At 39.4% G+C, this 13,005-nt stretch overlaps 1 protein-coding gene across 4 annotated transcripts in view; it reads right to left on the bottom strand.

Moving 5' to 3' along the window:
• Positions 1-13,005, bottom strand: part of FTO (FTO alpha-ketoglutarate dependent dioxygenase) — a 462,074-nt gene that overhangs the window by 253,170 nt on the left and 195,899 nt on the right. For all 4 annotated transcript variants that reach the window (XM_045293609.1, XM_045293612.1, XM_045293611.1 and 1 more), the window contains exon 5: positions 5,591-5,670. In XM_045293609.1, the coding sequence (XP_045149544.1) occupies positions 5,591-5,670 (80 nt within the window). The remainder of the gene's footprint in view (positions 1-5,590; positions 5,671-13,005) is intronic.

Below are 13,005 nucleotides of genomic sequence, written 5' to 3'. Positions count from 1 at the left end.
AATCAATCGTGTAAAGCACATTTGTCCATTCGTTGCCCTCATCATTCTCAAAATATTTGCTCTCCACGTAAGCCCTCTTTAAAGCTCATTCTAAAAGATTTGGGGCTCACACTTAATTCTAGTCCCAATTGAGAAAAATTAGTTCCTTGGCTTGAAGCTAACCTTCATGAAGAGACCACTGAAGAAATGGGTGCTACAGCAAAGTGTGGTAAAGGAATTAGATGGTGTCTGGGTATTATTAGGAAGAATGATGTCTGGGATCTTAAAGGCTTGTCTTCAAACAAGCAGCCATCTGAATGAGTCACTGTCAACAGAACATACACAGAGCAAGTACACCAGCCTGTGTGATCCAAAGATTGTGAAAAATGAAATCCAAACCCAAAGAAGGGAATGGTATCAGAGCTTAAATTGTGAACAACTGGTCTTCGGAAAGCTTTAGGAGACAGTGTTAGCTCAAAAACCCATTCACAGGATCCGCACATGGAATTAAGTCTACATTGAATGCCCTCTGACCACAGACCAGGAGTGTGAATAGCCTCGCTATCACAGACAGTAGCATTTTGCATGTTTGTTTTAGTTTTTCTACATTTTATTTTCCACTGTTTTCTGTATATGAAATCTAGGATGGGTAGACGTATTGATGCAGGGATTGCACTCATGGTTTTTTGAGGCTATGGTGGGAAAGGTTGAGGAGAGGTTGGAAAACAAAGAAGATTTTTTTTTTTTAGTTTTATTTGTGAATTAGTTTGTAGAGCAGTAGGTTTTCCATTCTACAATTCAAATGCATTTTGTTTCCTCTCATTCATTGCAATCCCCACAATGAAGTATCAACTTATCCATGCTGTCCTGATGTTTTCTCCTGTTTCCATTATTCCTTCTTTTGTCTTAAACCTTCTGGACGTTGTCCATAGGTAAATATTCCCCTTTTCATCTCAAATGACTGATTATTCTAACTTGTGCTTACCTTTCCAGTGTCAACATTCTCCTTTTAGACCTGTTGTTTGGCTGAAAATTGAGATATGGGGGTGATAGTCTCAGGGGTTCCACCAGTCTCTACCTGGTCATTTATTTCATGATTTGGAATATTTGGAGACATTTTCTCCTACTCTATAAATAGACTTTGCATTGTGACCCATTTCTCTCCCACTCTATAAAGGACTTCCCATTGTGATCCCTTTCAGAGCAGCTGAGAGTAATAACTGGGCACTATCTATTTCTTTTGGTCTCTGAGTCAGCGAAACTGATATTCTTGTGGTACACTGGACTAGTATTGTTTCTGCATGTCTTTCATTTTCATCACTCATCTTTCCTTGGGACAAGGAGACAACAATCATTGTACCTTAAATGGCGACTCATTTTAGAGCAGTTTGTGCACAATTGATGTCAGTTTTTCTCGGAATACTTGGTAGAATTTACCAGTGACAGAGCAATTTATTTTTAAGGCTCTAAAATATTTGTTCAATGTTTCACTCCCCAAGTAAAAGATAAGGTCTACAAAAATAAGGGCCACATTTGTCAGGCTGAAAGCTCTGTTTCCTAAACCTATAGTGCTGGACATATAACAGGCACAAAAATAGCTGAATGAGTGAATGAAAAAAAAAGGAGGGGAGCTAGGGAAAGGGAAGAAGAAATGCTCATGGATTTCCTGGCCTCTAGGGGTAAGCAGTTAGTTAGGCCCTCTCTGTCACACACCAGCAAGATCAGTCTACTAGTGAAGCTACTTAATTTTCCAAGCTATGACACAGACTTACAGAATCATACGGTCTTGGGATCGAAAAGACCGTATGCCTGCCACTTTGTGGTGTCACTTTTGACAACTTTCTCTAATGTGTCCCCCTGCAAATCCCTGGGAAGTTAAGTGATAAAATAGAACTAAGTAGCAAATGCTACCATTCCTCTGTTATATTTTGTACTGGGCTGGCTTTCATCTTGCTGTGATGCTGGAAGCTATGCCACTGGGGACAAGGAGGAAGAATCAGTATTTGGAAAATATGACTTTGGTGATAGAAAGATGGAGATTACAAGGTAGAATTTAGAAAGACAAATGAATTCTTCATTGCAAATGCCTTTCTTAACATAAATTGTGACGATACACATGGACCTTAGTAGACGGAATACATAGATATCAAATTGGCTGCATCTCTGGCAAGAGATGATGGAGAAGCTCAATATCATCAGCCAAAACAAATCTAGGGGTCAGCTGTGAAACAGATCATGAATTGTTCTTAGGAAAGGTTGCACAGGAAAGCACAGGTTGCAGCGGAAGAAAATGAAACAAGCCGATGAGAGGCAAAACACAAGCCTGAGTTCATCTCCCTTGAATTCAGAGACCATCACAAGAACCGATTTGATGCACTGAACACTAACAACAAAAGACCAGATGAGTCATGGGATGAGAGCAAGAACATCATCTATGAAGAAAGCAAAAGGTCAGTAAAGAGACAGGAAAGAAAGAAAAGGCAAAAGTGGATGTCAGAAGAGACTCTGAAATTTGGTCTTGAGCAAAGAATAGCTAAAGTGAACGGAATAAACAATGAAGTAAAAGAGCTGAAAGAAAATTTTGAAAAGACAAAGTAAAGCATTATAATGAAATGTGGAAAGAACTGGGGTTAGGAAACCCGAAGGGGGACACTCATTCAGAATATCTTAAGTTGAAAGAAATGAAGAAAAAATTTAAGCCTTGAGTTGCAATAATGAAGTACTGAATGAGGCAGGACGCATCTAAAGAAAATGGAAGGCCATTGTACTAACCATTCAACCATTTCAAGAGGCAGCATATGATCAGAAACCATGGTGTTGAGAGAAGAAATCCAAGCTACACTGAAGAAATTCTTGAAAAACAAAACCAAAAACTCACTGCCATTGAGTCAATGCTGACTTATAATGACCCCCTGTGGGTTTCCAAGACTGTAACTGTTTATGGGAGTAGAAAGCCGAGTCTTAAGAGCTGCTGCTAGTTTCAAACTGTTGACCATGAGGATCGCAGTCCAACATTGAGCCACTACACCACGAAGGCTCCTAGTGAACAACAAGACTCCAGGAATTGACAGAATACCAATGGAAATGTTTCAAAAACCTGATGCAGCATTGGAAGCACTCACAAGTCTTACACGAAGAAAGTCTGAACACAGCTACTTCGTTAATTGACTGGAAGATTATATATATGTATATATATATATATGCCCATTCCAAAGGAAAACCACCTCATACAAATGCATAAATTATAAAACAAGATCTTTAATATCACATGCCAGAAAAATGTTTTTGAATATAATTTAAAAATGAATGCAGCAATGTATCAACTGGGAGCTGTCAGAAACTCAAGTTTGATTCAGAAGATGGCATGGAACAAGGGATAACAGAGTGAAGAATGTCAGAAATATTATTACTTGTGTTTTATTAACTATGTAAAGGCATTAAACTGTGTCAATCATAATAAACTATGGCTATTACTGCAAATAATGAGTATTCCAGGACACTTAATTCTGCTTAATTTAGAATTCTAAACCAAATGATGCATTACATTGGTAAAATCTGTGGCACAGCATTTCTTTAAAGTGTTAAAGAACAATCCTGAAATCTATCTACTTTGCATACACCCTAAAGAAATAAAAAGCAAACAACAGACATAGGCATGCCCATGTTTATCACAGTCATCTCTATAATAGCAAAAAAGATGGAAACAATCAAAAACCCCTTTTGCAGGACTGGATAAACAAACTCTGGTACATACACACAATGGAAGATTATGCATCCTTAAAAAGCAATGAGGAGTCTGTCAAACACCTCGTGGCACAGACAAACTGGAGGACACTAAGCTCAGAAAAGTTAGTCAATCTTATTAAGATAAATATTTCAAGACACCATTACTATAAAAGAAAATGGCATTCACAGCAAAAGAAAAGACTTTGACGATTATGACAAGGTGAGGGCTCTGGGGAGGGGGGGAGGGAGGAGGCAGAGAGGTGAGGGAAAGGTGGCTGGATGGGCGAAAGGAAAGTGCAGGAGAAAGAAACACACACACACGGGGGTGACGGGGATTCAGTCACTCTTTTCATGAGATGGATTCTGCAACTACATACAGGATGATTTTCTTTGCAAGTATATACCACAAATAAAAGGAAATAATAATCATTCCAAAACAAATGAGTGAGAGGGAATGGTCACAGCTTTTTAAAAACCCTCCAGATTCCAAAAAATAAAAAATAAATAAAACGCCTCCATGTCCCTTACTCATAGGAAGTAAAAACTGGTCTGAGAGGTTATAAAAGGGGAAAAAGTACCATTGAAATAGACTAAAAGTCTTTGTGCCATACAAGCTACCATATATATGCGTGCATAAGGTGAGCTTTTCAGCATATTTTATGCAGTTTTTGTGGTAAAATTAGGTGCCTTAGCAGATATTCAGGTCGGCTTATACTCGAGTGTATATGATAGTTAAAAAAAAAAGTGTTAAAGAGCAAAGATGTCACTTTGTGGACGAAGGTACATCTGACCCACGTCATGTTCCTTTCGATGGCCTCACAGGCCTTTGAAAGGCAGACAATGCATACGAATAACAAAGGAATCGGTGCGTTAGGAATTGTGGTGCTGGTGAAGGATGGGCTGCTGGAAGGCAAACGCAATCCGTCTTGGAGGAAGTATGCCCAGAATGCTCCTGAGAAGCAACAAGGAGAAGACTTCTCACGCATGATGGACATGTGATGGGGAAGACACTGCGTAGACAAAGACATCAAGCTTGGCAGCGGTTGAGTGAAAAAGAAACAGACCCTCCACAAGAAGGACTGGCACAATGGGCTCAAGCATAACAATTGTGGGGATGGCTTAGGACCCCTTGTAAGCAGGGTCACAATAAGTCACAGCAAACTCAAATGCACTTTAACAACAACTAAATAACTAACGAAAGCAGTGATGACAAGCTTGGGAAGAGGACAAGCTATCGTCCGTTTCCATTCCTCTGTGCTCTCTGGGACTCGGGAGCATACAGTACACCTCAGTGACAGCTCGGGTTTTTCTCACCTGCTCAGTTTCCATTCTAACCTAGTCTGATTAGCTGCCCTTCAGCTTCTGCAAGTGGTGGTAGAATCTAGCAACATAGCTTGGCTTAGAAGCACAACTGTGGAGTTCAGAAATCCCTTGGCACAAGTGTAACTTTCTCCTTAAGTTATGTTCACATGCCCCGAAATCTGACCAAAAGTTAAGAGCAATGTCGATTCTCAGTCATTTGAGCCCCGTCACCACTAAAACTTGCACAAGCACATGAATTCATCCATTTCCTTATGGCCATCGCTTGTCCTTGACCTTGACCGATCATATAAACTGTAGAAAGCCTCTAATTAGTCACACCTGCCCAGGGTATTCACTGTCCTAGGAACCAAATCAGCAGAATATTCTTAATCCAATCCTATGCACATTTTTAACTTTAGCCAATACAACTCAGTGATAAAAAGCAAGTAAATAAAGGCTAACGTAACGTTAGATGGAAGCAATTTTCCGAACAAATACCTTTCCAAAGCTCCATGATAAATTGCTCATTCAACCACTTCTGTCACATCCAATTAGGTTTGCATCACATTTTATTTACACTTACCTCTGCAACTCGGTGGGTGGAACTAAACCGAGGTTGCGAACCAGCCAATACACAGTGTTGGTGGGTGGCATTGAGCTCATCTGTGGGGAAAATGACAAAATTTAAAACAAACCCAAATAGTTATTAACTAAAACACAAACCTATCATCAAGTGAAATGATATCATTAACCCAAGAATTAGCACTTATCTAGTAGTCTTTAAAATCTTCCTTAGACGTAAGATGACAATATCGAATACTATTCAAACCAAAATACTTGACAGACAGAATGAAATATATAACAAAGCACTTATCAACGATGTTTACATGTGTACTTCAGTGATAGTGTGTCTATCATGTTGTCATCGCACGCTGTATAATGTTTTCCACCAGGGTTATTCATGCTGTGGCATGCATCAACGCTTCCTTTCTCTTTATGGCTGAGTGTACTCCGTGGTCTGTGTGTACGTATTTCGCTCATGCCTTTAGCCAGTCGTTTCTACTTCTTGACACTTGTGAAAAGTGTTGCAACAAACACTGGTGTTTGGGTTTCTCGTGGTGTTCTGCTTTCGGTGTATTTGGGGATACACCCGGGGTTGGGATGGTTGGGTCATAAGAAGGTTAGTTCTCTATATAACTTTTTGAGGAACTCCTCAACTATTTCCACAGAGGCTGCACTATTTTTCACTTCCATCAGCAGTGAATGAGGGTTCCAGTGTCTCCACATCCTTGCCAATACATGTGATTTTATTTCTTATTTTTGAGCATAGCAATCCTAGTAAAGTGCAATGTCACACTCCAGAGAGACCCAAACGATGGCCGTCCTGCCGCCTGCGTGCTGCTGCAGCCACCGGTGTCAATCCTCCCCGTCAGTTAGGGTCTGCTCTTTTTCGCCAGCCCTCGACTTTACGTCCTTTCTAAGGACTGCCCCTCCTGACAACATGCCTGAAGCACATCACATAAAATCTCACATCCTCCTTCTAAGGAGCATTTAGATGCACTTTACTAAGAGATTTGTTTGTTCTTCTGACAATCCATAGTGTAGCCAAAATTCTTCTCTAATAACATGATTAAATGCCTCAACTCTTCGCCAAGTCTTCCTTATTCAGTGTCCACCCTTCACAGACATAGAAATCAGCTGAAAATAACGGGGGTCAACCTTACGTTGTCAAGATGATGTCTTTACTTTAAACATGATAGGGGTCTTCTGCAGTCGTTTGACACATGGAACACATCACTTGAGTTGACAGCAGCTTTCATGGATATTCTCACAGGAGCAGCTCTATCCTGTTCAACAGAGTCGCTATGAGTTGGTATCAACTCGATGGGTATTTGTTGTTGTTGTTGTTGTTGTTGTTGTTTGGGGTGGAGGGCTGGCAGGGAATTCGTAGATGTTGTTAGGTGTCATTGAATCGGTTACTATCCACAGTGACCTTATGCCCAACAGAACGAAACACTGCCTGGTCCTGCGCCATCCTCACAATTGTTCCCACACGTGAGTCCACATGGTGTCTTTCTCCAGGGACCGATCGCTCCTGACAACATGTCAAAAGTATGTCTAACGGAGTCTCACCATCCTCGCCTCTAAGGAGGACCGTGGCTGTACTTCTTCCCTTTTCCAAGATAGGTCATTTTGTCATTTTAGCAGTCCATGGTACTTTCCACGTTCTCATTCAGCATCACAATTGAAATGCATCGCTTCTTATTTGGTCTTCTTTATTCAATACCCAACTTTTACATGCATGAGAGGTAACTGAAATTTCCATGGGTAGGACAGGCACGCTTTCATTGTAAAAGTAACATCCTTGATTTTTAATGCTCTAAAGAGGCCTTGAGTTGCAGATTTACCCAATGCAAAGCATCCGTGAGAACTGACTGGGCAAGACAAAAATCCTTAACAACATTAACCTTTTCTCCATTTACGACGATGTTACTTATTGGTCCAGTTGTGGGGATTTTAGTCTTCTTTACACCGAGTTATAATCCATAGTGAAAGTTGCCATCCTTGATCAGCAAGTGCTTCAAGTCCTCTTCACTTTCAGCAAGCAAGATTTTATCATTTGCATATTGAAGGTTGTTAATAAACCTTGCTCCAGTTCTGATGCCACATTACTATTCGTATTATCCAGCTTCTCTAAAAATGTGCTCAGCATACAGATGGAATAAGTATGGTGAGAGGATCCAGGCCTGTTGCACACCTTTCCTGATGTGAAACCACGCAATAGTCCCTTGTTCTTCACCCAACTGACTCTTGATCTGGGTACAGGTTCCACATGAGCAAAATGAAGTGTCATGGAACTCCCATTCTTCGCAAGGCTACCCACTGTTTGTTATGACCCACACAGATGAAGGCCCTGCACAGTCAATAAAACCCATAACCATCTTTCTGGTATTCTCTGCTTTCAGCCAGGATCCATCTGACATCAACAATGATATCTATCCCTTGCTCCACGTCTTCTTGCGAATCTGGGCTGAACTTTTGGAAGCTCCCTGTCAATGTACTTCTGCAACAGTTGTTAGATGATCTTCAGAAAAAACTTTATGGATACTAATTGTGAATTCAAGTAAAATAATATCCTTCACAACTTCAATCTTATCTCTGTTTATCATGACTTTGCTTATGAATCCAGTTGTGAGAATTTTTGTTTACTTTATGTTGCAGAATAGTCTTTGACTTTTATTAGTAAATACTTAAGTCCCCTTCATTTTCAGAGAGCAAGGTTGAGACGTCTGCATATCACAAGTTGTTAATGAGACTTCCTCAATCTTGATCCACATTCTTCTTCATATAGTGTAACTTCCATGACCATGACCGCCACTTGTCTGTTTGTTGTACGTACTGTGGTGATTTGTGTGTTGCTGTGATGTTGGAAGCTACAGCACTGGTATCTCAAATACCAGCAGGGTCACCCAAGATGAACAGATTTCAGTGGAACGTTCAGATTAAGAACAGGCCACGAAGAACAAATACCTGGATCAAGAGGCAAAACAAGGAAACACTGCATGGCATAAAGTCAAGAAAGGTATGCATCAGGGGTGTATCTTCTCACAGTACTTATTCAATCTGTACACTGAGCCGAGTATCTGAGAAGCTGAAATATGTGAAGGAGAATGTAGCATGAGGATTAAAGAATGCTTTCATCTGTGATAAACATACCTGTGATGATACAATCTTGGTTGCTGAAAATGAAGTAAATGAGAATCACTTGCTAACGAAGATCAAGCATTTCAGGCTTCAATATGGATTACAACGCAATGTAAAGAAAACCAAAATTCCCACAATTGGAGCAATAAGTAACATTGTAATATAATGGAAAAGAGACTGATGTTGTCAAATATTTTGTACTGCTTGGATCCACAATCAATGCTCATGGAAGCAGTCCAAAGATTAAAGGATGCACTGGGTAAATATGCTGCATAGGCCTCTTTAAAGGGTTGGAAGCAAATATGTTATGTTGAGGACTAAGGTGCACCTGACCCAAGCCATGGTATTTTCAATAACCTTAGATGCTTGAGAAAGTTGAACACTGAATAAGGAAGACTGTTGAAAACTCAGTGCATTTGAATTGTGGTTTTGGCAAAGAATACTGAAAGTACTATGGACTGCCAAAACAAACAAACAAATACGTCTTGGAAGTACAACCAGAATGGTAAAAATTGGTCTCCGGTACTTTGGGCCTGTTACTAGGAGAAAGCAGTTCCTGGAAAAGGATATCACTCTTAGTAAAGTCAAGGGGCTGCAAAGTCCTTTAATGAGATGGACTGACACAGTGGCTCCAACAACTCGTTCCAAGATACAATTGTGAAGATGGTGCAGAACCAGGCAGTGTTTGCTTTTGTTGCACACCGGGTCGGGTCGCTGTGAATCAGAATCAATCTGACAGCACTTTAAAATAACATGGCCCTGAGATCAGAAGAAATTCTGACTGCTTTGAACGGCTTCACAATAGGAGGGTCCTGAATAAAGTAGGGGGGAATGTTGAACCGAGCTCAAAATCATAAAAAAGACCACACTTACTGGTCTGATAAAACCCCAACACTATGGCCCTCGGGCATCATTTAGGCCTGGAACGGAATTCACTTCATGGTTCATCTCTCAAAGGACTGATAGGCCTTTAAGGTGAACAATCAACCATATGAGATCAGAGCAATCAACCATATGAGATCCAAAGAACAGCATTCACCTCGGGATAAATCTCTAAAGGCAGAAAGGATATGGCAGGACAAATGGAAATGGTAAACATAGGGTAGCATTCTAGAAGACTAGAGTTATAGTATATGGATTGCAAACAATGTCACACAAACAAAAAATATATACATTAAAAATGGAAAATCACATTAATCACAACTTTTAAAAAATGCAATGAATGGTGAGGAAGAAAATATACTTGGTATGAGTAGAGTTGAAAGCAAATATAAACACAACGAGGTAGGTAACAGAGATTTAAAGCAAGTCTAACTTCTTCAGACTGGGGCTCAAAAATGTGGTTTTAAGGCTTGAAGAAGATGGATTTCTCTCTTTCACTGTGACCCCTCTGAGTTCTCTGGCGAAGGACACACTTAAAGCATTCTGGCGATGTAGACTCTCTTCTCTATCAGGTTGAAACGAAAGAAAGAGGGAAAAGGAGAAAGGATGTCCTTCCACAAACCAAGCAACACTTTCTTGAAATAATTTCCAAGTCTCCAATCCTCTGAGACTTTTTAGACAGAACCTTGTAATTTTCAATTAAGAGCTCTTCATGTATCTAAACTTTTTAAGAGTGACTGAACCTTCTAGGAGGTACAGGCGCAATCCGGCTGTACATCCTACCGGAAATGCTAAATAAAACATTTCCAGCTTTAAAAGATGGCTCCTAACAACTTTTCGGATGACAACAGTAAAGAAGATCTACATGCCAGAGAAATGTTCTGCTGCTCTCTGTAAGGTTTTCCCCCCAGAAATTGAGAGCAAGTCCTTCTTTCCAGGATGTGCTGACAACTACTGGTGACTGGAATATGCAAAAGTTGAAAACAAAGAGGAAAGATCTGTAGTTGGATGATATGACCTTGGCCATAGAAATGCAGACAATCACAAAATAAAATGTTGCAAGACCAACAACTTGTTCATTGCTGATATCCTTTTTCAAGAAACTATATGGAAACTATGCATATGGACATCACACGGTAGAATACACAGGAATTTTGAAGCTCAATATCACCAGTCGGAATAAGGCCAGGGGCAAACTGGAGAATAGAACATCAATGGCTTATTTGAAAGTTCAAGTTGAAGGAGATAAAAACTCCAAGTTCGTGAAATCTAGAGTACAATCATAAGTATAACCCACTTGAATTCAGAGATCACCTCAAGGACAGATTTTATACACTGAACACTAATGAATAAAGACCAGATAAATTACGAGATGGCAATAAAGACGTCATATATGGAAAGACCAAAAGGGTATTAAAAATAAAGAAAAGACCACAGAGATATCAGAAGAGAGTGTAAAATCTGCAGAATGTATAATACCTAAAAAGAAGGGAAAATAAGAAGTCTTTTAGCTGAAATGAAGACTTCAAAGGATGAGTTAAGAAGATAAAGTATTATAAGAGTTGCATGAGCCCCTAAAAAAATAATTTTAAAAAACGATAAAGTATTGTAATGAAATGTTCAAAGATCTGGAGTTAGAAAATGAAAAAACATCCTAGACATTTTCCAAACTAAAAAAAAAAGAAGAAAAAATTCAAGCCTCAGGTTGTAAAACTGAAGGATACTATGGGCAAAGTAAGGTGCAATGAGTTACACATTGGTTTGCTAACCACAAGGTCAGCAGATTAAACCTACTAGTGACTCCACAGGAGTAAAATGAGACTCTGATAAAGCCTTAGAGCCACAGAAATCCTATAGGCAGTTTTACTCTACTTTATAGTAGAGTGAAACCAATTTGATGGCACTGAGTTTTAGTAAGTAGGGGCAACATATTGAGTAACAGAGGAAACATGGAAGGAATACAGAGTCCGTATACTAAAAAGACCTGTTTGGTGTTCAACCATTTCAAGAGGTAACATATTATCAAAACAACAGTTCTGGAGGAAGAAATCCAAGCTATACTGAAGGCATTGGCAAAAAAGAAGTTTCCAGGAATTGACATAATGCCGATTGAGATGTTTCAACAAATGCATGCAAACCCTCAAAGTGTTCATGTGTTTACACCAAGAAATACACACTAACTGGTGGACTGACTAAAAGAGATCCACATTTGTACTCATTTAAAATAAAAGATCCATTAGGATTATCTGCCAAACATTATCATCAAAATTACACACAAGCAAAATTTTACTGAAGATAATTTAAAAATGTTTGCAGCATTCGATTGACAAGGAGCTGCCAGACTATTCAAGGAAGATTTGGAAGAAGACACAGAGAAAACAGAGAATAACAGAAAGTGCTTACTCAGGTTTTGTTGAGGTTGCAAAAGCATTTGACTATGTGATCATAATAAATTGTGGTTAACATTACCAAAAATGGAAATTCTAAAACATTTATCAGCGCTCATCTGTCAGTTGGCTGTACTGTGGTAGCTTATATGTTACTGTGACGCCAGAAGCTATGTGACAGACATTTCAAATGCCAGCAAGGTCACCCAAAGTGAACAGGTTTTAGTGGCCCTTAGAAGCTACATTCAGGAGAAAGATGAAACTTTCTACTCCTGTAAAATTAATCGTGGGGACCCACAGGGGAACTTCTACCCTGTCCTATAGTCACCAGGAGTTAGAATGGACTTGAAGGCAATGGATTCTGGGAGTTTTATAAGACTACAAAAAAAATCCCTTCTGAGGGATTATCCACTGAAATCTTATGTATAGCAGTAGAACATTGTCAGGCATAGAGCCAATAAGATGAGCCTCTCCATTTGAAAGGCACTCAAAATATGACTAAGGCAGAACTGCCTTCTCAAAGTAGGGACAAGCATAATGACGGGGATGTTAGAAAGCGTTCAGAACCTTCCATTGTTGATGGTGTTATGACTCGAAATGAAAAGAAGCAGCTGCAAACCTTGATTAACAATGGAAATGTGTAGCATATGCCTACAAAGAAATTCAATTAATACAACTATTACACAAATTTATCTACCAAACCGCAATAAAGAAAGTGAAGAATTCTACCAACTTCTTTAGTTTATAATTGATCAAACATGCAATAGAGATGTATTGATAATTACTGATGATTGCAATGCAAAGTTAAAAACACAAAAGAAGAATTTTGAAAGACCAACAATTGCTTAATGGCATATATCTTTTTCTTTTTTTTCCCCCAACAATAAATGTCCACAAAGATCTCGCCAGATGGAATACATAGGGGTCAATTAATTAACTACGTCTATCAGCAGAGAAACTGAAGAAGCTCAATATTATCAAACAAACTTGGATTGGGGACTGACTGTGGATCAGACCATCAATT

The sequence above is a fragment of the Echinops telfairi genome, unplaced genomic scaffold, assembly GCF_000313985.2.
Source record: "Echinops telfairi isolate 266 unplaced genomic scaffold, ASM31398v2 ScPeMD7_2291;HRSCAF=2852, whole genome shotgun sequence".
In the NCBI taxonomy this organism is placed as follows: domain Eukaryota; kingdom Metazoa; phylum Chordata; class Mammalia; order Afrosoricida; family Tenrecidae; genus Echinops; species Echinops telfairi.
The sequence above is the reverse complement of the archived record's forward strand: the minus strand, read 5'-3'. Positions and strand labels throughout refer to the sequence as shown.